Source organism: Bombina bombina, chromosome 6, assembly GCF_027579735.1.
Source record: "Bombina bombina isolate aBomBom1 chromosome 6, aBomBom1.pri, whole genome shotgun sequence".
In the NCBI taxonomy this organism is placed as follows: Eukaryota; Metazoa; Chordata; class Amphibia; order Anura; family Bombinatoridae; genus Bombina; species Bombina bombina.
The window spans coordinates 302173980-302200269 of record NC_069504.1 but is presented as its reverse complement, the minus strand read 5'-3'; the positions used below and the strand labels follow the sequence as shown (position 1 = coordinate 302200269).

The window sequence follows — 26290 nt, the reverse complement described above, 5'->3', positions numbered from 1 at the left end:
CCACAGTGTAATGCAGAGAGCGCAGGGGTTGTGCAGGAAAACAGTTCAGTGTGATGTTTCCAGATGCTCTGGTTGCCCTGCGCTCTCTGCCTCTGTAGTCAGATCAGATTTGAGCCTACTGCCCACTTTAGAGTTAGTGCTGTGAGTGCTAAATAGAATCTGCAGTGCAGCTGCCTACCATGCACCTGCATATATTTCTTTTGCATGATTTACCGAGTCCACGGATTCATCCTAACTTGTGGGATATTGTCCTTTCTGACAGGAAGTAGCAAAGAGAGCACCACAGCAGAGCTTTCTATATAGCTCCCCCCTTAACTCCACCCCCAGTCATTCTCTTTGCTGGCTCTAAGCAGGAAGGGTAAAGAGAAGAGGTGTTAAACTGTTAGTTTCTCTTGTAAGGTGTATCCAGTCCACGGATCATCCATTACTTGTGGGATATTCTCATTCCCAACAGGAAGTTGCAAGAGGACACCCACAGCAGAGCTGTAATATAGCTCCTCCCCTAACTGTCATACCCAGTCATTCTCTTGCAACTCTCAACAAACAAGGACGTTGTAGGAGAGAGTGGTTAAATATAGCTAGTTTATTTTCTTCAATCAAAAGTTTGTTATTTTTAAATAGTACTAGAGTTGTGCTATTTTATCTCAGGCAGTAAATAGAAGAAGAATCTGCCTGAGGTTTCTTTGATCTTAGCAGGTTGTAACTAAGATCCATTGCTATTCTCACATATGTCTGAGGGGATTACACAGATGAAGTAACTTCAGCGAGAGAATGGCGTGCAGTTTATTCTGCTATCAGGTATGTGCAGTTATAATTTTTTCTAGAGATGGAAAACACTAGAAAATGCTGCTGATACCGGATTAATGTAAGTTAAGCCTGAATACAGTGATTTAATAACGACTGGTATCATGCTTACTCCCAGGGGTAATACCCTTATGATATTTACAATATAAATTCACCTGACGGAGTCCAGGTTATCAAAGCTTCTAAATTCCTGCCGGGTTCTTCATTCCATTCCGCGCCCTTCGGTGGTTCAGTGTATGGAAGTAATCGGCTTAATGGTAGCGGCAATGGACATAGTGCCGTTTGCACGCTTACATCTCAGACCGCTGCAACTATGCATGCTCAGTCAGTGGAACGGGGATTACACAGATTTGTCCCCTCAACTAATTCTGGACCAAGAGACCAGGGATTCTCTTCTCTGATGGCTATCTCGGGTCCATCTGTCCAAAGGTATGACCTTTCGCAGGCCAGATTGGACAATTGTTACGACAGATGCCAGCCTTCTAGGTTGGGGTGCAGTCTGGAACTCCCTGAAGGCTCAGGGATCGTGGACTCAGGAGGAGTCTCTCCTTCCATTAAATATTCTGGAACTAAGAGCGATATTCAAGGCTCTTCAGGCTTGGCCTCGGTTAGCAACTCTGAGGTACATCAGATTTCAGTCGGACAACATCATGACTGTAGCTTACATCAACCATCAAGGGGGAACGAGAAGTTCCCTAGAGATGTTAGAAGTTTAAAAAATAATTCGCTGGGCAGAGATTCACTCTTGCCACCTATCAGCTATCCATATCCCAGGTGTAGAGCACTGGGAGGCGGATTTTCTAAGTCGTCAGACTTTTCATCTGGGAGAGTGGGAACTCCATCCGGAGGCATTTGCACAACTGATTCATCGTTGGGGCAAACCAGAACTGGATCTCATGGCGTCTCGCCAGAACGCCAAGCTTCCGTGTTACGGATCCAGGTCCAGGGATCCCAAGGCGACACTGATAGATGCTCTAGCAGCGCCCTGGTCTTTCAACCTGGCTTATGTGTTTCCACCGTTTCCTCTGCTCCCTCGACTGATTGCCAAGATCAAGCAGGAGAGAGCATCGGTGATTCTGATAGCACCTGCGTGGCCACGCAGGACCTGGTATGCAGATCTAGTGGACATGTCATCCTTTCCACCATGGTCTCTGCCTCTGAAACAGGACCTTCTACTTCAGGGTCCTTTCAACCATCCAAATCTAATTTCTCTGAGGCTGACTGCCTGGAGATTGAACGCTTGATTTTATCAAAGCGTGGCTTCTCCGAGTCTGTTATTGATACCTTAAGACAGGCACGAAAGCCTGTCACCAGGAAAATTTACCATAAGGTATGGCGTAGATATCTTTATTGGTGTGAATCCAAGGGTTACTCATGGAGTAAGGTCAGGATTGCTAGGATATTATCTTTTCTCCAAGAAGGTTTGGAAAAAGGATTGTCAGCTAGTTAAGCGTCTGGCAGATGTTCCAGACGTTCAGGCATTTTGTCAGGCTTTAGTTAGAATCAAGCCTGTGTTTAAACCTGTTGCTCCACCATGGAGCTTAAACTTGGTTCTTAAGGTTCTTCAAGGAGTTCCGTTTGAACCTCTTCATTCCATAGATATCAAGCTTTTATCTTGGAAAGTTCTTTTTTTGGTAGCTATTTCCTCGGCTCGTAGAGTCTCTGAGCTATCTGCCTTACAATGTGATTCTCCTTAGCTGATTTTTCATACGGATAAGTTAGTCCTGCGTACCAAACCTGGGTTCTTACCTAAGGTGGTATCTAACAAGAATATCAATCAAGAGATTGTTGTTCCATCCTTGTGTTACACAATTTGGACGTGGTCCGTGCTTTAAAGTTTTACTTACAAGCTACTAAAGATTTTCGTCAAACATCTGCTTTGTTTGTTGTCTACTCTGGACAGAGGAGAGGTCAAAAGGCTTCGGCAACCTCTCTTTCTTTTTGACTAAGAAGCTTAATCCGCTTAGCCTATGAGACTGCTGGACAGCAACCTCCTGAAAGGATTACAGCTCATTCCACTAGAGCTGTGGCTTCCACTTGGGCCTTTAAAAATGAGGCTTCTTTTGATCAGATTTGCAAGGCGACGACTTGGTCTTCGCTTCATATTTTTTCAAAATTTTACAAATTTGATACTTTTGCTTCTTTGGAGGCTATATTTGGGAGAAAGGTTTTACGGGCAGTGGTTCCTTCCATTTAAGTTCCTGCCTTGTCCCTCCCTTCATCCGTGTACTTTAGCTTTGGTATTGGTATCCCACAAGTAATGGATGATCCGTGGACTGGATACACCTTACAAGAGAAAACACAATTTATGCTTACCTGATAAATTTATTTCTCTTGTGGTGTATCCAGTCCACGGCCCGCCCTGTCATTTTAAGGCAGGTCTAATTTTTAAATTTAAACTACAGTAACCACTGCACCCTATGGTTCCTCCTTTCTCGGCTTGTTTTCGGTCGAATGACTGGCTATGACAGTTAGGGGAGGAGCTATATTACAGCTCTGCTGTGGGTGTCCTCTTGCAACTTCCTGTTGGGAATGAGAATATCCCACAAGTAATGGATGATCCGTGGACTGGATACACCACAAGAGAAATAAATTTATCAGGTAAGCATAAATTGTGTTTTTTATTTCATCTTCAATCAAGAGTTTATTTTCAAATGGTACCGGTGTTGTACTATTTGCTCTCAGGCAGGACATAGATTAAGATTTCTGCCTGGAGAATGATGATCTTAGCATTTGTAACTAAGGTCCACTGCTGTTCCCACATGAGCTGAGGAGTACAGGAAAACTTCAGTGTGAGGAACGGTTCTTGCTATACAGCAATGAGGTATGTTCAGTCATTTTTCTGCAGAGACTGTGTTAACTTATAAAGGCTGACAATATCCCCATTAGGGGAAGGGTAAGCAGTAATCTTAGTATGAAAGAGATTTTACTAGCTTGCATAAAGGGCTAAGTTTTATTTTGGCACTCAGTTTGTTTATGTAAAATTGGGACAAACGTTTGTGTGTTCTGGGAGTAATGTTTTTTATGTTTATGCGACGTTTGCTTGAGGGGTCATTTGGCTTATTTTGGGTTTGTTAGATTTGAGTAGGCCCCAGCAACATCGAGTGAGGTGGGCGGGGCCTATTTTCGCGCCTCAGTTGCGCATTTAGTTATAAAGACAAGCAGCAAGCAACTAATCCTGAGGTCCTGATGATCTTTTGAGGGCCTATTCGAAGCTTTAACCCCATATTATCGTTCCTAAGGGCAGGTAGGGCCACAGCAGAGCTGTGGCAAGGTGCTTATAGGGGTGTTTAACCGATTTTAGACAAATTTCAATCCGTTTTTTTCATTTGGGGGTTTATTGCTTATTAACTTGTGGTGCAATCCTTCTAAAGCTTAGTGGGTACACTGTTAAAATTTCAGAAAAATTTAAGCAATTTTAACCTGTTTTGCAGTTTGTGTATGCCTTTTTTTCCTCTTAAAGGCACAGTACCGTTTTCGCAAATTGTGTTTTTTTCATTAACCCCTTAACGACCAAGGACGTGCAGGGTACGTCCTCAAAAAAAGGCAGTTAACGCCTGAGAACGTACCCTGCACGTCCTCGGTGTGGAAAGCAGCTGGAAGCGATCCTGCTCGCTTCCAGCTGCTTTCCGGTTATTGCAGTGATGCCTCGATATGGAGGCATCCTGCAATAACCATTTTAAGCCATCCGGTGCAGAGAGAGCCACTCTGTGGCCCTCTCTGCACCGGAGATCGGTAGCTTACAGCGTTGGTGGGTGGGAGCCGGACCGGGAGGCGGCCGGCGGCCATCGATGGCCCTAGTGGTGTGGAGGGGGGCGGGATCGTGGGCGGGGATGCCAGGGGGCGCGCACTGACGCGCGCACGTGCACGGGAGGGTGGGGGCGGGCACGTGCACGGGGAGGGAGCGGGTGGGAACCGCTACACACAGAAAAAAAAGTGTAGCAAAAAGGAAAAAATTGTATAAAAAAAAATAAACAAATCGGATAAAAAAGAAATCAGTTAGGTGGTGGGGGTTGGTCTGTGGGGAGGGGGAAGCTACACTACAGAAAAACGTGCAAAAAGTAAAAAAAACCCATATTTTTTTGGCAAACTGGGTACTGGCAGACAGCTGCCAGTACCCAAGATGGCCCCAATAAGGCAGAGGGGAGGGTTAGAGATCTGTTTTAGGGGGGATCAGGGAGGTTGGGGGCTAAGGGGGGGATCCTAGACAGTAGCATATGTAAATATGCTAAAAAAAGTTTATGATTTTTAAAAACCCTTTTATTTTAGTACTGGCAGACTTTCTGCCAGTACTTAAGATGGCGGGGACAATTGTGGGGGAGGGAAGGGAGCTGTTTGGGAGGGATCAGGGGGTGGGATGTGTCAGGTGGGAGGCTGATCTCTACACTAAAGCTAAAATTAACCCTGCAAGCTCCCTACAAACTCCCTAATTAACCCCTTCACTGCTAGCCATAATACACTTGTGAGGCGCAGCAGCATTTAGCGGCCTTCTAATTACCAGAAAGCAACGCCAAAGTCATATATGTCTGCTATTTCTGAACAAAGGGGATCCCAGAGAAGCATTTACAACCATTTGTGCCATAATTGCACAAGCTGTTTGTAAATGATTTCATTGAGAAACCTAAAATTGTGAAACATTTTACGTTTTTTTTAATTTGATCGCATTTGGCGGTGAAATGGCGGCATGAAATATACCAAAATGGGCCTAGATCAATACTTGGGGTTGTCTACTACACTAAAGCTAAAATTAACCCTACAAGCTCCCTAAAAGCTCCCTAATTAACCCCTTAACTGCTGGGCATAATACACGTGTGGTGCGCAGTGGCATTTAGTGGCCTTGTAATTACCAAAAAGCAACGCCAAAGCCATATATTCCTGCTATTTCTGAACAAAGGGGATCCCAGAGAAGAATTTACAACCATTTATGCCATAATTGCACAAGCTGTTTGTAAATAATTTCAGTGAGAAACTGAAAGTTTGTGAAAAAGTGAACGATTTTTTGTATTTGATCGCATTTGGCGGTGAAATGGTGGTATGAAATATACCAAAATTGACGTAGATCAATACTTTGGTATGTCTACTTAAAAATATATATATATACATGTCAAGGGATATTCAGGGATTCCTGAAAGATATTAGTGTTCTAACGTAACTAGCGCTAATTTTGAAAAAAATGGTTTGGAAATAGCAAAGTGCTACTTGTATTTATGGCCCTATAACTTGCAAAAAAAGCAAAGAACATGTAAACATTGGGTATTTCTAAACTCAGGACAAAATTTAGAAACTATTTAGCATGGGTGTTTTTTGGTGGTTGTAGATATGTAACAGATTTTGGGGGTCAAAGTTAGAAAAAGTGTGTTTTTTTTTTAATTTTTCCTCATATTTTATCATTTCTTTATAGTAAATTATAAGATATGATGAAAATAATGGTATCTTTAGAAAGTGCATTTAATGGCGAGAAAAACGGTATATAATATGTGTGGGTACAGTAAATGAGCAAGAGGAAAATTACAGCTAAACACAAACACCGCAAAAATGTAAAAATAGCCTTGGTCCCAAACGGACAGAAAATGGAAAAGTGCTGTGGTCATTAAGGGGTTAAATAAAGTTTTTTTTTAAGCTTGCTTGCTTTATTACTAGTCTGTTAAACATGTCTAACACTGAGGAAACTCATTGCTCAATTTGTTTAGAAGCCATTGTGGAACCCCCTCTTAGAATGTGTCCCACTTGTACTGATATGTCTATAAATTACAAACAGCATATTTTGACTTATAAAAGTTTGGCATTAGATGATTCTCAGACAGAAGGAAATTAGGTTTTGCCATCTAGTTCTCCCCAAGTGTCACAACCAGTAACGCCCGCACAAGTGATGCCAAGTACTTCTAGTGTGTCTAATTCTTTCACCTTGCAAGATATGGCTTCAGTTATGAATACTACCCTCAGAGGTTTTATCTAAGCTGCCTGGGTTGCAAGGCAAGCGCAGTAGCTCTGGGTTAAGAACAAATGCTGAGCCTTCTGACGCTTTAGTAGCCATATCCGATATTCCCTCACAATTTTCTGAAGTAGGGATGAGGGATTTGCTGTCTGAGGGAGAGATTTCTGATTCAGGAAAGATGTTCTCTCAGACAGATTCAGATATGACGGCATTTACATTTAAGCTAGAGCACCTCAGCTTATTGCTCAGGGAGGTTTTAGCTACTCTGGATGATTGTGATAGTTCCAGAGAAATTGTGTAAAATGGACAAATATTTAGAGGTTCCTGTTTACACTGATGTGTTTCCGGTCCCTAAGAGGATTTCGGACATTGTTACTAAGGAGTGGGATAAACCAGGTATTCCGTTCTCTCCCCCTCCTGTTTTTAAGAAAATGTTTCCCATTTCTGACTCTATAAAGGACTCATGGCAGATGGTCCCTAGGGTTGAGGGAGCTATTTCTACCCTGGCTAAGCGTAAAACTATGTAAAAAAAGTACGATATAAAATCATACGATAGGGTGCGCTATACTAATGCACAAGAAATGTGCGTGTTATCTGTGCTAACGTGTCGAAAAAAATATATATATTCAAAATATGGATCTAATCGTGATCATGAATTATAATATTGTGTTAGTATTGGCACTTATATGAATAAAAACACAAAAGGAAAAAAATGTTTTTTAGTGTGTATACCTGAGAAACTGAATGTGTCTAGTTTGGTGAATATGTGGCTCGCATAAATAGTGGTGTGTACTCAAAAAAACTTCATCCCAAACAATGTGCATACGGTATGAATCAAGTGATAAAATATTACATATATTGACAATAAATTAAATATTAAAAAATAAAATAAAAATACAAACGAATTCACATAAAGTGCAGAGTCAATGATAGATAGGTGAAATCAACACTGTCGAAATCAATAATTCTGGACGGCTGCTCCACTCCAAACCGGTGGTAAATCGGGTGAACTGAAAAATTGAAAACACAAAGAGAGAGCGCCTAATGGTGTAATATCGTCAAGATCAAAAGTGATACAAACATAAAAAGTATCTGCCAAGTGGATACTCACAAAGAGGTTAGCACTCGCAAGTAGTGCATACAGGTGGGCTGACCTTTGTACAGCAGTCAGTACGCTGAATGTGTAGAAGTCGTGTCGGAGATCTGTTATGATAGAAAAAGAACACAGAAGACCAATGGTGCAATATCGTCTAAATCCAAATGGACACGGCAAAAGAACACAGTTTCAGCAAGATGTATACTCACAATGGAGTTGGCACTCGCAAGTAGTGCATTTAGGCAGGCTGACCTTAATACAGCAGTCAGCACGCTGATTGTTTGTAGCTGTTATCGGCTTAGGCTTGTCCTCCGCACCCAGCGTGTGTACTGAATTCTCAGCTGTGGCTCAACTGTTTGCTGAGGGAAGGAAATCCTCTAGGTATGACGTGAACACACCAAAAAATGCACCTGAGGCTTGTTGAAGGCTCAGAATACACAAGGTGCATACAAGTTGTTGTTCAGATTAGTAGGTCACAGAATAAAAACGGGTGACTTAAAAAATGTTTTTGAAATTACCAATAAAAAAGGAAGTCAGCGGACAAAATGTTAGGTAAAAATAATTTAAAAGAAATTTATTTAAGAGCTAAATACAACGCGTTTCTCGGCCGATAAAGCTCACTGGCCGTTTCATCAGGTAGGTATAAATTTCTTTTAAACTGGATCTAGTAGGGGGCAGACTCTCTCTCTTTGCTCAGGCCTGGGCAGGAGACATTTACAATTCCTGGGCAGTAGAAATTGTAACCCAGGGATACCTTCTAGATTTCAAGGATTCCCCTCCAAGGGGGAGGTTCCATCTTTCTCAATTGTCTGTAAACCCGACAAAAAGAGAGGCGTTCTTACGCTGTGTAGAAGACCTTTTTACCATGGGAGTGATCTGCCCAGTTCCAAAAGCAGAACAGGGGCAGGGGTTCTACTCCAATCTGTTTATAGTTCCCAAAAAGGAGGGAACCTTCAGACCAATTCTGGATCTCAAGATCCTAAACCAATTCCTAAGAGTTCCATCTTTCAAGATGGAGACCATTCGCACTATCTTACCATTGATCCAGGAGGGTCAATATATGACCACCGTGGACTTAATGGATGCGTATCTACACATTCCTATCCACAAAGATCATCACCAGTTCCTCAGGTTCGCCTTTCTGGACAAGCATTATTAGTTTGTGGCTCTTCCTTTCGGGTTGGCCATGGCTCCGCGAATCTTCGCGAAGGTGCTAGGGTCCCTTTTGGAGGTTCTAAGGCCACGGGGCATAGCAGTGGCGCCTTATCTAGACGACGTTCTAATTCAAGCGTCGTCCTTCTAACTAGCCAAGTCTCACACGGACTTAGTGTTGGCCTTTCTAAGGTCTCACGGGTGGAAAGTGAACGTAAAAAAAGAGTTCTCTTTCCCCCCCTCACAAGCGTTTTATTTCTAAGGACTCTCATAGACTCGGTGGATATGAAAATATTTCTGACGGAGGTCAGGAAATTAAAGATTTTGTCCACCTGCCGAGCTCTTCATTCCATTCCTCGGCCGTCAGTGGCTCAGTGTATGGAGATAATCGGACTAATGCTAGCGGCAATGGACATAGTTCCGTTTGCTCGCTTGCATCACAGACCACTGCAACTATGCATGCTCAATCAGTGGAATGGGGATTATGCAGATTTATCTCCTCAGATAAATCTGGATCAAGAGACAAGAGACTCTCTTCTTTGGTGGTTGTCACAGGATCATCTGTCCCAGGGAATGTGTTTCTGCAGGCCAGAATGGGTTATAGTGACGACAGACGACAGTTTTCTGGGCTGTGGTGCAGTCTGGAATTCCCTGAAAGCTCAGGGTTTGTGGACTCGGGAGGAGGCTCTCCTACCGATAAATATTCTGGAATTAAGAGTGATATTCAATGCTCTCCAGGCATGGCCTCAGCTGGCTTCGGCCAGATTCATCAGGTTTCAGTCGGCCAACATCACGACTGTGGCTTATATCAATCATCAGGGCGGAACAAAGAGTTCCTTAGCGATGATAGAGGTCTGAAGGATAATCCAATGGGCAGAGGCTCACTCTTGCCATCTGTCAGCGATCTATATCCCAGGTGTAGAGAACTGGGAGGCAGATTTTCTAAGTCGTCAGACTTTTCATCCGGGGGAGTGGGAATTCCATCCGGAAGTGTTTGCTCAGCTGGTTCAGCTATGGGGCACACAAGAGTTGGATTTGATGGCGTCTTGTCAGAATGCCAAACTTCCTCGTTACGGCTCCAGGTCAAGGGATCCTCAGGCTGTACTGATAGATGCTCTAGCAGTACCCTGGTCGTTCAACCTGGCTTATGTGTTTCCACCTTTCCCTCTCCTTCCGCGTCTGATTGCCAGAATCAAACAGGAGAGAGCATCGGTGATTTTGATAGCGCCTGTGTGGCCACGCAGGACTTGGTATGCAGACCTGATGGACATGTCATCCCTTCCACCATGGTCTCTGCCATTGAGACAGGACCTTCTGATTCAAGGTTCATTCAAGCATCCAAATCTAATTTCTCTGCAACTGACTGCTTGGAGATTGAACGCTTGATTCTGTCAAAGCGGGGTTTCTCTGAGTCAGTCATAAATACCTTGATTCAGACTTGAAAGCCTGTTACCAGGAAAATTTATCATAAGATATGGCGTTAATATCTTTTTTGGTGCGAATCCAAAGGCTTCTCCTGGAGTAAAATCAGGATTCCTAGTATTTTGTCTTTTCTCCAAGAGAGATTGGAGAAAGGATTATCAGCTAGTTCCCTAAAGGGATAGATATCTGCTCTGTCTATTTTGTTGCACAAGCGTCTGGCAGATGTTCCAGACGTTCAGGCTTTTTGTCAGGCTTTAGTTAGAATTAAGCCTGTGTTTAAACCTGTTGCTCCGCCATGGAGTCTAAATTTAGTTCTTAGAGTTCTTCAGGGGGTTCCGTTTGAACCCATGCATTCCATAGATATTAAGCTTTTATCTTGGAAAGTTTTGTTCCTAGTTGCTATCTCTTCAGCTCGAAGAGTTTCTGAACTATCTGCATTACAATGTGACTCACCTTATCTTGTGTTCCATGCTGATAAAGTGGTTTTGCGTACAAAGCCTGGGTTCCTACCTAAGGTTGTTATTAACAGGAATATCAATCAAGAAATTGTCGTTCCTTCTCTGTGTCCTAATCCTTCTTGTAAGAAGGAACGTCTGTTGCACAACTTGGCCGTGGTTAGTGCTTTGAAATTTTATTTGCAGGCAACCAAAGATTTTCGTCAAACATCTTCTTTGTTTGTTGTCTATTCTGGAAAGCGTAGGGGTCAAAAGGCTACGGCGACTTCTTTCCTTTTGACTGAAAAGCATCATCCGTTTGGCTTATTATATAGGATTACAGCTCATTCTACTAGAGTGGTAGCTTCCACATGGGCTTTTTAAAATGATGCTTCTGTTGAACAGATTTGTAAGGCTGCGACTTGGTCTTCGCTTCATACCTTTTCAAAATTTTACAAATTTGATACTTTTGCTTCTTCGGAGGAGAAAGTTTTTGCAAGCAGTGGTGCCTTCAGTTTAGGTTCCTGTCTTATCCCTCCCTTTATCCGTGTCCTAAAGCTTTGGTATTGGTATCCCACAAGTTAGGAGGAATCCGTGGACTCAGTACATCATGCAAAAGAAAACGAAATTTATGCTTACCTGATAAATTTCTTTCTTTTGCGATGTACCGAGTCCACGGCCCGCCCTGTCTATTCGACAGATAGTATTTTTTTTATTTAAACTTCAGACACCTCTGCACCTTATAGTTTCTCCTTTTCTTCCTTGGCCTTCGGTCGAATGACTGGGGGGTGGAGTTAAGGGGGGAGCTATATAGACAGCTCTGCTGTGGTGCTCTCTTTGCTACTTCCTGACAGGAAGGACAATATCCCACAAGTTAGGATGAATCCGTGGACTCGGTACATCGCAAAAGAAAGAAATTTATCTGGTAAGCATACATTTTGTTTTATGCTGTGTGCGACCCAGTGAAAATGTTGTTGCGACCCAGTAATGGGTTGTGACCCGTAGTTTGAAGAACCCTGTTGTAGATGACCCATTTATATAGCCCATTTGTTTTTGTTTCTTTGTAAAAATGTATAGTTTTCTTTATTTTTAAATAACATTGTACTGATATTCAGACTCCTAACCAAGCCCCAAAGTTTTAGATGTATACTTATGTATACAGACTTCACATTGCTTCTGTTTGTATAATGAGTCTATTCATATGCAGGGGAGGGGGGAGTATCCCAGACTAACCTCATCAACAGTGCTAAATTGGGAGCTTCTAAGTAAGATAAAAGGTTTTATACTGGATTTTTCTGTCAGTATCTTGTGTGTGTATTATTCTTTATATTAGTGTCTATTGCATGCAGTTAAATTCAAATTGGTGTATACTGTCCTTTTAAGCTTTCATGATTCCGATTGGTGGCTGTGTGTATATGTATATATACTGTGTGTATATATGTGTGTGTGTGTGTATATGTGTGTGTATATATATATATATATATATTTATATTTATCTTGTCTTTGTCTCGTGTTCAACTAAAACCCAGTAGTGCATTGTTACTCTTTCAACAAACAATACCAAGAAAAATGAAGCCAAGTTAGTAATAAATGAAAATGTTAGTAGTTTTAGAATTGTATGCTTTATTTGAATCATGAGAGAAAAATGTTGGGCTTCATGTTCTTTTCCTATAAATATTAATACTCAAGAAACGGTGGGGTCTGATGGATCCTAAATGCAGCCTTGACTGAGAATACAGATGAACTGAAATCTTGGCTCAGTTGTATTTTGAGCTAAAACTTTAATCTTGCCTGTGCTTTAAAATATCTTTTTCGTGCCATGGTGCTGAGAGATTTACTGAACGGAAACAATTTTCACTCATTGCTTTGTCTTTTCTTATCCCAGGTTCTTACTGATGTTTGTAAAGTTTACATTATGTTTTTTGGGTCCTACAATTTACAGTTCACTCAACTTTTCATGTTTGTTTACAACATGGAGTGGTTCTTCAATAAGTATCCGTTTGTGGAACAATAAGTAGGAGTATTTGTTTTGTTTACAACTACAGTTCCTTTGATTTACCATTCCTGAATTATCTCTTATAATCCTGTCTCTTTATCTACTGTTTCCAGTTCAAGACATTTCATTTGTTAATTCTGTTTATTCTTGTCACTGTCTAGACTAAACAATATACAATCTATTGCCTTTTCTTGCTGCCACAGATATTGCGATTTCTTTCTAATGAAACGGTGAGTCCACTGATCATCATAATTACTGTTGGGAAATCACTGACCAGAAGGAGGAGGCAAAGAGCACCACAGCAAAGCTGTTAAATATCACTCCCCTACCCACAACCCCCAGTCATTCTCTTTGCCTGTAACAGTTGCAAGGAGGTGGTAAAGTTTAGGTGTCTGAAATAATTTCTTCAATCAAGAGTTTATTTTAAAGCAGAGCAGGTTTGCTCTAATCTTTCTGGGGTTTAGCCGTAGTCCATGTCAGTCTCTTCAGTAGAGCAGTGGTGGCTTTTAAGCATTGGGAACTTATGGGGTATAATCCCCACTGTGCCTCTCAAACAGTTTGTTGCTGCCCTATTTGGAAAGCCTGTGTAGGTTTATACAGTCTTTCTTTATTTTCCACAGGTCCATGTGAGGAGGATACCTCTCAAAGTTTGCTGCCCTGCTGCCAGGCAGACTCATTTTAGGGTAAGTGATACGTTTATGTTAAAAGATGGTTGGCACTTTTACAGTTAAAGCTGTTTTGGATGGGACGTGACTACATTTCTCTGGTTAGGTGAACAGGATTTTGCAGGGCAGCTGTGCAGGGCACTGGGACGTTAGGTTTATTTATCATTGGGGCTCAGTGGTGTGTTCGTTTTTTTTTTTTTTTTTTTTTGCAATTAACTTTTAAAGTGACAAAAAGATTTGTTTAAGGCTTTTCTTTTATTTTTTTGTTAAGTTTTGAGTAAAGATGGACCAAGAGGCCCTGCAGGATGTTACTTGTGCATTGTGTTTTGATGCTAATGTGGAACCACCAATCCCTTTTTGTTCCTCATGTATTGAGAGAACATTGCATTACAGGGGTAGACTTTTTGAATCTGAGCCAGCATTGTCTAAGGCGGATGCTGTTCAGGGGTCTCCAGTTCAGGCTATGCCGCAGCTTTCTCCTCAGGCGTCCCAAACCTTGTCTTCACATGAAGTGCCCTGCGTTTCCTCTCACACTCCAGTTGGGGTTACTTTGCAAGACATGGCTACCCACATATCTTCAGCAGTTTCTGAGGCTTTGTCTGCTTTCCCTTTGCTGCAAAGGAAGTGTAAGAGGAAGCCCCAAGGCAGAACATAAAGTGATCTAAGATGTCATTGCAGAAAATGCAGCATGTCTGCAGAAAGAACAGGAACTGTTAGCACTTTAACTTTTCAGTACTGCTCCAGATTAGGCTGTTCTTTTTAACTAGAGCTGTTCTCTGGCTGCATTGTATAAGTTTTCTTTAACAGTGCATCCAGAGCAAAGTGCTGTTTGAAGACAATCAAATATGCAGTAGTGCTGCAGAGCAGCAGTGCATTGATTGTTGTCTGGCTCTGAGATTTTTGCAAGCTCGTTCCCTAGCTTTTCAGTCTGCAAAGCTGTTTTTCTCTGAATGTAAGATGTTAGTATGAGCAATGCACCTTTTTATTACTACATTTCTATGTTAGACTAAGAAAAAAGGAAACAAATTAATTCAAGAGACATTTTACAATAACTTTTGTCTGCAGCTAATTTGCAATGCAATTTTCAACTACTGCACTAGATTATATAACTTTAAATATTGCTTTATTCTCCAGTTAACCAACACATTGCAATTGATCTGGTGCTTTAGTGTAACTGACAAATTTACCATTTTATTTTATTTAAAAATGCAGAAAAATTTTCACTAAAAAAACTCATCGCAGAAAGTGAAAAAAAGTTCTGTCTCTGGGAGAAGAAGTATAAGGATTCAATGAGTAATGTTTCGGATTCAATTGTGGCTATGTCAAATGTTTCTTCCCATAAGTCTGAGGAAGAAGATACTTCTGTAGCGTCTGAGGGTGAAATCTCCGACTCTGACAGTGTAATTCCTTCTTCTGATGCTGAAGTTGTATCTTTCAGGTTTAAGCTAGAGCACCTCCGTTTGTTGCTTAAGGAGGTTTTGGCTACCTTTGACGACTCTGACATGACTGTCGTTGCGACTCCTAAGAAGGCTAGTAAGTTGAATAAGTATTTTGATGTTCCCCCTGCGGTGAAGTTATTTCCTGTTCCAGACTGTACTTCAGAGATTATTGCACGGGAGTGGGAGAAGCCTGGGATTCCTTTTTTCCCTTCTCCAATTTTTATGAAGATGTTTCCAATTGCTGATTCTATCAAAGAGTCTTGGCAGACGGTTCCCAAGGTGGAAGGAGCAATTTGCACCTTGGCTAAGAGGACCACTATTCCCATTGAGGATAGCTGTTCTTTTAAGGATCCTTTGGATAAGAAGTTTGAGGCGTTACTTAAAAAGATGTATGTTCACCAAGGGTTGCAATGGGAGCCTGCAGTGTGTATTGTTACTGTCACCATTGCGGCAGCATATTGGTTTGATGCGTTGTCTGATTCTATTCAGACAGTTACTCCTCTTGAGGAAATCCAGGATAGGATTAAGGCTCTTAAATTGGCTAATTCCTTTATTACGGATGCTTCTTTACAGGTCATCAAGTTGGGAGCAAATATTTCTGGCTTTGCTGTTCTGGCACGCAGGGCCTTATGGTTGAAGCCCTGGTCTGCGGATGTGTATTCTAAGTCTAAGCTTTAGTCGATTCCTTACAAGGGTAAGACCTTGTTTGGGCTGGGTTTAGCTGAGATTATTTCTGATATTACGGAAGGAAAGGGGCATTCTCTCCCTCAGGATAAGAGGAATAGGCAGAAGGGCCGTCAGAGTAATTTTCATTTCTTTCGAAAGTTTTCTGTTAAGCCTTCCTCTACCAAGCAGGAACACCCTGGATGTCCAATCAGTCTTGGTCTAAGGGGAAGCAATCTAAGAAGCCGTTACTGACTCAAAGTCAGCATGAAATGTCTGCCCACGATCCGGGATTGGATCTTGTGGGGGGCAGACTATCTTTTTTCACTCAGGCCTGGGTTCGAGATCTCCCAGATCCTTGGGCATTGGATATCGTGTCCCAGGGTTACAAATTGGAATTAAAGACATTTCCTCCAAGGGGCAGGTTCCTTCTTTCCAGGTTATCTGTAGACCAGATAAAGAGAGAGGCGTTCTTACATTGTGTTCAGGATCTCTCTGACATGGGAGTGATAGCTTCTGTTCTGTTTACAGGAGCAGGGTCTGGGATTCTCTTCCAATCTGTTCGTGGTTCCCAAGAAAGAGGGAACCTTCAGACCAATTTTAGATCTCAAAAGCGTAAACATGTTCCCCAGAGTTCCATCTTTCAAGATAGACACTATTCGTTCCATTCTTCCGTTGGTTCAAGAGGGCTAATTAATGACAACGGTGGATCTGTAGGATGCGTATCTGCATATTCCCATCCACAGGGACCATCACAAGTTTCTGAGATTTGCTTTCTTAGACAGGCACTTTCAGTTTATGGCTCTTCTGTTCGGTCTTGATACAGCTCCCAGAATTTTCTCAAAGGTCCTGGGAGCATTGCTGGCGGTGCTCCAATTGAGGGGTGTTGCTGTGTCTGGACGATATTCTGGTTCAGGCGCCATCTTTTCAACAAGCAAGCTCCCACACAGAGATGATGTTGTCTTTTCTGCGTTCTCACGGATAGAAGGGGAATTTTGGAAAAAGTTCCTCAATTCCAGCTACAAGGGTGGTGTTCTTGTTCAGAGGCCAGAAAGACAAAGATCTTCAATTCTTGTCTTGCCCTTCAGTCCTCCCTTCGGCATTCAGTGGCTCAGTGTATAGAGGTCATTGGTCTGATGGTGCCGGCTATGGACATCATTCCGTTTGCTCGGTTCCATCTCAGGCCTCTGCAGTTATGCATGCTCAGTCAATGGAACAGGGATTATGTGAATCTGTCTCCGTATAGTTCTGGATCAGGCGTCAAGGGACTCTTTTCTGTGGTGGTTGTCTCAGGATCATCTCTCCCAGGGAACTTGCTTTCTCAGACCTTCCTGGGTGATTTGTGACAACAGACGCCAGCCTGCTGGGATGGGGAGCTGTCTGTGGCTCGTTGAAGGCTCAGGGTCTATTGACTCGGGAGGAGTCAGTTCTTCCCATAAATATCCTAGAACTGAGGACAATCTTCAATGCACTTCTGGCCTGGTCTCAGTTAGCTTCAGCCCAGTTCATCAGGTTTCAGTCGGACAATATGTCAGTGGCTTAGATCAATCATCAGGGAGGAACTCTGAGTTCCTTGGCCATGACAGAGGTAGCCAAGATTATTCAGTGGGCGGAGGCTCACAACTGCTGTCCGTCTGCGATCCATTTTCCAGGGGTGGACAATTGGGAATTGGATTTTCTGAGCAGACAGACATTTCATCTGGGGGAGTGGGAGCTTCACCCAGAGGTGTTTTTCAGCTTGATTCTCAAGTGGGGGCAACCAGAGCTGGATCTCATGGCATCTCATCAGAATGCTAAGCTTCCAAGGTATGGGTCGTGGTCAAGGGATCCTCGGGCTGTGCTGATAGATGCTCTGGCAGCTCCTTGGAATTTCAGTCTAGCGTATGTTTTTCCTCAGTTCGCTCTCCTTCCACGGGTCATTGCTCGAATCAGACAGGAGAGGGCGTCAGTGATTCTTATTGCTCCGGCATGGCCCTGCACAATCTGGTATGCGGATCTGGTGAAGTCATCTCTTCCGCCTTGGAGACTTCCGTTAAAGGGATACTAAACCCAATTTTTTTATTTCATGATTCAGATAGAGCATGAGATTTTAAGCACCTTTCTAATTTACTCCTATTATCAATTTTTCTTTGTTCTCATGCTATCTTGATTTGAAAAAGCAGTACTGTAAGTTTTAGAGCCAGACCATTTTTTGTTCAGCACATGGGTAGAACTTGCTGATTTGTGGCTAAATGTAGCAAACCAATCAGCAGCTCTACCAAGGTGCTGAACTAAAAAATGGGCCGGCTCCTAACCTTTTATTACTGCTTTTTCAAATCAAGATAACATGAGAACAAAGAAAAATTGATAATAGGAGTAAATTAGAAAGTTGCTTAAAATTGCATGCTCTATATGAATCATGAAAGAAAAAATTAGGGGTTAGTATCCCTTTAAGGGAGGACCTTCTACTTCAAGGGCCTTTCCTTCATCCAAATCTCGTTTCTCTGAAACTGACAGCTTGGAGATTGAACGCTTAAGGGTGGGTTTTCTGAGTCAGTTATTGAAACTATGATTCAGGCTCGTAAGCCTGTGACTAGAAAGATTTACTATAAGATATGGCGTAAATATCTGTATTGGTGTGAATCCAGAGGGTTCTCTTGGAGTAGAGTCAGAGTTCCTAGGATTTTGTCTTTTCTCCAGGAGGGTCTGGAGAAGGGTTTATCTGCTAGTACCTTGAAGGGTCAAATTTCTGCTTTATCTATTTTGTTGCATAAGCGTCTAACGGATGTGCCAGATGTTCAATCATTTTGTCAGGCTCTGGTTAGAATTCAGCCTATGTTTAAGTTTGTTACTCCTCCTTGGAGTCTTAATTTGGTTCTTAGAGTTCTTCAACAGGCTCTGTTTGATACTATGCATTCTTTGGATATTAAGTTGTTATCCTGGATGGTTTTGTTTTTGGTTGCTATTTCTTCGGCTCGAAGAGTTTCGGAGCTTTCAGCGCTGCAGTGTGAATCGCCTTTCCTTATTTTTCATTCTGATTAGGTGGTACTGCGTACTGCCTTAGGTTTTTTTCCCAAATTGGTTTCGGATAGGAATATTAATCAAGAAATTGTTGTTCCTTCTTTGTGTCCTAATCCTGCTTCTCAAAGGGAGTGTTTGTTGCACAACCTGGATGTGGTTCATGTGTTGAAATATTATTTGCAGGCGACTAAGGATTTTCACCAGTCTTCTTCTTTATTTGTTGTTTTTTCTGGGAAGCGTAAGGGTCAGAAAGCTATGGCTACTTCTCTTTCATTGTGGCTGAGGAGTATTATTCGCTTGGCATATGAGACTGCTGGTAAGCAGCCTCCTGAGAAAATCATGGCTCATTCCACTAGGGTTGTTTCTTCTTCTTGGGCCTTCAAAAATGGAGCTTCTGTGGACCAGATTTGCAAGGCTGCCACTTGGTCATCTTTACACATTTTTCTAAGTTTTACAAATGTGATACTTTTGCTTTGGCTTCTTTTTTGAGAAAGGTTCTTCAAGCAGTGGTGCCTTCCGTTTAGGTTAACTGTCTTGTCCCTCCCTTATCTGTGTCCTCTGGCTTGGGTATTGTTCCCAACAGTAATTATGATGATCCGTGGACTCACTGTGGCATTAGAAAGAAAAGAAAATGTATGCTTACCTGATAAATTTCTTTCTTGACACTGTGAGTCCACGGCCCGCCCTGTATTTTTCAGACAGTTTATTTTTCTATAAACCTCAGGCACCTCTGCACCTTATGTTACTTCCTTTCTCCTTTCCCTTTGGTCGAATGACTGGGGGTTGTGGGTAGGGGAGTGATATTTAACAGCTTTGCTGTGGTGCTCTTTGCCGCCTCCTGCTGGTCAGGAATGATATTCCCAACAGTAATTATGATGATCCATGGAATCACTGTGTCAAGAAAGAAATTTATCAGGTAAGCATACATTTTCTTTTTTCTGTGTTCTCTTGATCTATACCTCTTGAAGTGTATGTTGCTGTAATTACTATTTTCACCTTGCACTCCTACATCATTGAAATTGTAATAATGATTAAAAATATCAGTATAAAGGTAAACCTCTCATGAAAAAATACATGTATAATTTTTACGTTTTTATATATAAAGTTGTTCAGTAGAACCCTGTCTAAAGAAACGACCCAGCTTTTTTTTTTTTGTCCCTATTTTTATAGCTGAAGCACATCCTTAGTGATTTCCGTAATTCATGTAAGATTTGTTTGAAGCTTTACAGCAGACTCTTGGGTTAGTATAACATTTCTAAAAAAAAAGAAGCAATTTTTAGGGCTTTGGCCTTCAAATCTACATTCTTAAACGTATTTCTAATTGCATAACTCCCTACAGATTATTTTACTATGCCAGATATTATTTTAGAAATATGTTTTACTATTGGATTTAACTTTTAAAGTATTTTACTGCTGTTACATTTGAGTCCAAAATGATTGTTTTATTGAACAATTATTTTTTTCTAACACAAGAATATTTGCCGATGTCTGTCTAAGATACACAATGATTCTATTTTTTTTTTCTCTTGAATATTTGCCGATGTCTGTCTAAGATACACAATGATTCTATTTTTTTTCTCTTGATCTTAATAACAGATTGAAAAAATTATCTTGGATATGTTTGGCTCTGGTGCTGTTCACTCATGCCGTGAAAACATTTAATAGGAATTGGGACTGGGAGTCTGAATATACTTTATTCATGTCTGCTTTGAAGGTAGAGTATTATTCCTTGGTGAACAGTTTTAAAGCTAAAGCAAAACATTTGTTAATGAAAAAAACATTTTCCTTTGATTTTTTAGAATAACAACTTCTATACCAGTGTATTTTTATACTATTTAAGTCTTAATGCAAAGTCTCTATTGATATGTAGTTTTTATATGCTTTGAAGTAAGGGGTGTGATCTTTAACTTACACAGAGATCCAGAGTGTTCCTTGACTTTATTTGAATAATAATGTTGAATAATTTATAGCTTTTGGGCAAGACTTTATCATACAGAGAGAATATATTTGCCAAAACAAAGTGCTGTAAAAATTAAACATTTACGTTATGGGGTAAAAACCAGAACAGAGACACAATTAGTCAAATTATAAAAAACAACAAAGAAAGTTTGAATGATCCTATAGAATGTGTGTGGTAAAGTGCACAAAATAATCTAGTCGTCAAAACCAGTTAGGTTTTAAAATATCAAATAACTCCAAAATCAGGAAAGGCAAACAGTAGTGAAGTCCTGCAAAGTGAACTGTATAAAGTAAGTGAAAGAGCCGTGCTCATGTTCATGTTCTTCAGAGCTGTGATTCCTTCTTATGAAGGGATCAAAGGAAATTGGAATGTAGGTAAATTCAAATGTTATATTCGTCAAATGGATGAACAGTCACTGGGGATATTAATGGAATAACTCAATACAAACTGCTGTACATACAAAAGTATTACATTGTTATCTTATAGCAGCTTTTTTAGCAAGTTTTGCAGTTAAATGGATAGTCAAACCCTCCTGGTGATGTATGCCCAGTACATCCAATGTTTGTTTCACCACACAATGGCTTTGTCAAGATCAATACTGAAAATATGAATATGGTTGTATTCTCTATGGAAAAGATATGTAAACAGACAATAAAAGCATTAATTCACTTTCCAATGTGGGTGAGAGAGAGAGAAATTTCCTTCCATAAGGCAGAGGGAATGTCCACAACTTCATTCCTTACTGTTGGGAAATACAACACCTGGCCACCAGGAGGAGGCAAAGACACCCCAGCCAAAGGCTTAAATATCCCTCCCACTTCCCCTATCCCCCAGTCATTCTTTGCCTTTCATAACTATAGGAGGTGGCAGAGAAGTGGCAGAAGATTTGGATAGTCCTGTATTGGGTATGTTCTCTTCAAAGAAAGTTGTGGAGTTTTACATAGTCATGTCAACCTCTCAGTGAGAGTATTGATGAAAGTTAGAGTCTGGAGATGCAGGGAAAGTTTTTCTGCGAACCCACCCAGAATGCCGACTAACAGCTCCTGGGCAATCAGTGTTGACGAGTTTCACTGCTTGCTGTTACACACTCAAGTCCATGTCAGAGGCAACAATGCAAGACTGTCGCACTTGAGAGGCTGTGCCTGTTCCACAGCATGGATCCTGGAGGTAAGATCGTTTTATATATACATTGCTATACAGGGTCAGTGTGGCTCCTTTATGCCTCATGTGATGAACCAAGGTTATCCAACCCTGTGCCAGTCACTTATTTAGCACAGAAAGGGTTATCAGCCCCCAATTTGCTGTCGCCAATAGGTCACATTCTAGCCACACCAGGCAAGCTTGTGATTCAGTTTAGTGGCTGCAAGGGTTAACAACACTCCCTAGTCTGTACTAGACGTAAGAGAAATGCCCAAAACTCCCTTTTAATGCCACCCACACTAAACCAACAATCCTATAGCTCCAATACTGCCACCACTTAAAATTTATTAAAGGGAAAATCCTAAGAAAAAACCCAGACTTTACACATTAACTCTCTAAATACAATTTATCTGAAAATAACCTAAATTATACAGTTCTAATATTCCAGTCTCTTTCATTAATGTGGTTCAATTATTAGACAAAGGCCAAACTTAATAAAGGAATTATTTTTTATGCCAAAAATATTATGCACAATGCATTATTAATAAAAAGTTGTTACAAATAAAATTACACTTTAACAAACAGGGTTTTAAAATAAAAAGGAGAAAAACAGAATTGAATACTTTCCTAGTTTCAAGATCTGTGCCAGGGGCTGGCATGAAAATGATGGCTCCTTACTTCTGTAGAACAGCTCCCCTTGTAAGAATGACAATCTTATTGTTAAGAAATAAGATTCTTATACCTATTTCTCTTGTAAGATGTATCGAGTCCACAGATTCATCCATACTTATGAGATATTCTCCTTCCCTACAGGAAGTGGCAGAGAGAGCACCCACAGCAGAGCTGTCGATATAGCTCCTCCCTTAGCTCCACCCCCCAGTCATTATCTCTGCCTGCTTAACTGCTAGGAAGGGCAAAGGAAGTGTGGTGACAAAAATGTTAGTTTTTATTCTCTCAAGCAAAAGTTTATTTTAAATGGTACCAGTGTGTACTCTTTACTCTCTGGCAGAAAAGGGATGAAGATTTCTGCAAGGAGGATGATGATCTTAGCATTTTGTAACTAAGATCCACTGCTGTTCTCACAAGGCCTGAAGAGTACAGGAAAACTTCAGTTGGGGGAACAGTTTGCAGGCTAAACTGCATTAAGCTATGTTCAGTCTATTTTTTTCTAGACAGACTGTTATTTTTTTTTTTTGCTTAAATCTTTTTTATTGAGGGAATGTACAATTTCCAGGACAAAAAAAACAAAAAAAAAACAGTTTGCCTCAGCAATCACATGACACATAGCATGTGACAAGATAGGTATCGAGAACATAAACAAATACATAAGAACAAATTTAGGGAAAGATCTCTTATCAGAACATTCACAAAATATTCCCAAGTTGAGATATAAAACAGATGCACAACAGTTGAAGAGCAAACTCAGAATCACCCTCTTTTCCCTCAAAGATAGCTGGGGCCACTTTTGGACCTCTATAAATTAAATGTACTACTCAGAGAGCTTTTGGATAGTATAGGCCCAATCGGGGCCTACACTGATGTTACAGAAGCATTAGTTATTTTGTTGTGAAGAGCTTATTTCCCAGCAGCAATGCCTGAACCAGCAAGCCAGCGCCTAAGAAGGGCTCCAAGAAAACCGTAACAAGTTTCATTTCATAAAGAGTTAACTCTTTTTTTTCAGCTTTTAGAAACTATTGTCTAATCACCTCTGGAGCCAGACTGCTAATTGATAAGATGAACTTGTAAACTTGTTATCTTAAGTACTGTAATCCTATTGTGGCCTGTCAAAGGACAGTGCTCTCTATCTAAATGTGTGATGGGGGATTTTGTGCTTCCCCCCCCTCTCCCCCTGGGAGTGCCCTGTGTGCATGTAACCTTAATAAAAAGCAGGCTGGGCATCCCAGTCCTGAGTTCTTGTTTTGACCCTCAATCGCAGCGTTGACTCGTTTTTGTGGGCAGAAGGGTATCCTAGCTGTACTGCAGCTAAGGGAGATTATTCTATATTTACGAGACTCATATAGAATACTATGGAAAGCAGCTTCTCCCCTCTTTAGCAATAGGGATCCAGGCTACTAAGCGGTCCATCTCTCAGCGAGACTAAGGGTAACCGTAACATTTGGCGGCAGCGGCGGGATTTTCCTGGATTTCCTAGGAGAGGTACAGAACGGATGGAGAGCGCTTACGAAAAATTGAAGCGTACAACCCTAAAGGATTTACTTGAAAGCAGAGGGGGGTACGCCAGCAACCGGCCGAGGAGAGAGCTGATCGCAGAATTGACCGAACTGGATCAGAGCTTCACAATGGCGGAAACACCGACCACAATTAGTGACGAAAAAACCAGGATTGTTCGGGAAAGGCTCTCATTATACGGGCCGAACCCCTCCATGGAATTGGTACAGCAGTTGATGGCGGAGGCGGACGAGGATATACGAGAGACTCGAGCCCACGAACTCAACCTAGCGAACGCACACCGCAATGCTGAAGCCCCGCAGGTAATCATCCCTGTCGAAAATGCTGGGAGGCCCAAGATACCCTATGCGGCATTTCGACCCTTCCTAGAGAGCGAGACAGGGATTGATGAATATTTGGCGGACTTCGAAAGGCAATGTGCCCTGCACCAGATTCCCAACAGAGAGTGGCCCACGATATTGTCTGGGAAACTATCCGGGCGAGCCCTGGAAGCCTTTCGTACTCTGGGTGCTGAGGAAGTGACACAGTATGAGCTAGTTAAGGAGACACTGTTGCGACGGTACGCTGTAACTCCGGACACGTATCGCCGACAGTTTCGGGGCACGGACAAGAAGCCTAACGATACCCATATGGAATGGGCGCACCGAATGCGGAGAGCGGCAAATCACTGGCTGAGCGGAAGTAAAGCGGTGACTGGGGAGGAAATTTTACAATTGTTTCTCTTAGAACATTTTTATAATGGCATGGAACAGCAAGGGAAGGAATGGCTGCGAGACAGGCGGCCTTCTACCTTAGAAGAAGCAGCCAAATTGGCCGATGAACATTATGACTCCCGTCTTCACGAACCCATGAACTACCGAGCTCCAGCACGGGTCGAACCCAGAGAGGTTTACCGTGCACCCCCTCGTGCTGAATTCCGAGCCCCGGTGCCCACAGGGCCCGTCCGACACTCAGGACCACCCAATAACAGCTCTGAGCGTCCCAGACCGACTTGCCACCGATGCAAGCAACCAGGGCATTTCATGGCTAGCTGCCCCCTTAATACGCACCAGACACCCAGGAATTACAATGACCCCTCTGGGTCCTATCGTCCGGCCCGGGCCCTCTGTGTTAACCAAGAGGCCCCTATGGAGGGATATGTGGGGCCGCTTCACGAGGCAGACCCTGTATATGCTGCCTCAGATAACCGCCAGCACCATCGGCAGAGGGTATGGCTCGAGGGGCGATCTACCGAGGGATTGCGAGACACAGGGGCTACTATCACGCTGGTACAGAGTCATTTGGTGCCAGAGCACAAGCGATCCGGACAGACTGTGGCCGTTAGAGTGGCGGGGGGGGATGTGTACAAAATTCCAACAGCTAAAGTGCATCTTGATTGGGGAGCGGGAAAGGGGGCTGTGAACGTGGGCCTAATGGATAATTTACCTGCCGAAGTACTACTGGGCAACGATTTGGGCCCCATGACTTCTGCCTATGCTCCAGTATGCAACAACGAGGCGGACCCAGTGACTACACGGGCCCAAGCCCGGACGGAGCGAGAGCTTTCACCAGTGCGGGAGACACAGGTAAGACCTACCCCGACCTTGCCTGACAGGTTAGGCCCCATACCCTGGGACACCCCAGATGCTTTCGAGGCAGAGTCTAAGACTGACCCGACCTTACAAAAGTACCGGGAACGAGCAGAGACCGGAGGGGGCGGGGCAGATAACGAAACATTCTTATGGGAAAAAGGGAAACTATACCGCTGGACAGAGAAAAGGGGACAGCGTAGGCGACAGCTGGTAGTGCCCCACAAATACCGTCAAGAAATCCTCAAAATAGGCCACGACATCCCCTTAGCAGGCCACCTAGCCGTTACCCGTACCCTACACCGCATTACTCACACGTTCTTTTGGCCAGGGGTGCACGCTGACGTTAGAACTTACTGTAACACCTGCGATGTGTGTCAACGAGTAGGAAGGCGAGGCGATCACCCTAAAGCCCAGCTAGTAAATATGCCCATTGTAGAGGAACCCTTCAGCCGGGTTGCTATTGACCTAGTGGGACCACTGGCTACCCCTAGTCCCTCCGGTAAGCGATACATTCTTACCGTAGTGGACTACGCTACCAGGTACCCAGAGGCTGTCGCCCTATCCAACATACAAGCGGATACGGTAGCGAATGCACTAGTACAGGTGTTCTCCCGGGTAGGATTTCCAAAAGAAATCCTATCCGACCGAGGCACCCAATTTACGGCTGAATTGACCCAACAACTCTGGCAGGTTTGCAAAATTAAGTCCCTCCTAAGCTCCCCATACCACCCCCAGACGAACGGGCTGTGTGAGAGGTTCAATGGGACCCTCAAGCAAATGCTCAAGACGTTCACTCAGGAATACCGAGACTGGGAACGCTTCC

The 26290-nt window shown here is 42.5% G+C and overlaps 1 protein-coding gene across 1 annotated transcript in view; it reads left to right on the top strand.

Annotated features, from left to right (window-relative positions):
- TMTC3 (transmembrane O-mannosyltransferase targeting cadherins 3) overlaps nt 1-26290 on the top strand; it is a 405658-nt gene that overhangs the window by 232548 nt on the left and 146820 nt on the right. The window contains exon 10 of the mRNA XM_053719235.1: nt 20203-20320. Coding sequence (XP_053575210.1) covers nt 20203-20320 — 118 coding nt within the window. The remainder of the gene's footprint in view (nt 1-20202; nt 20321-26290) is intronic.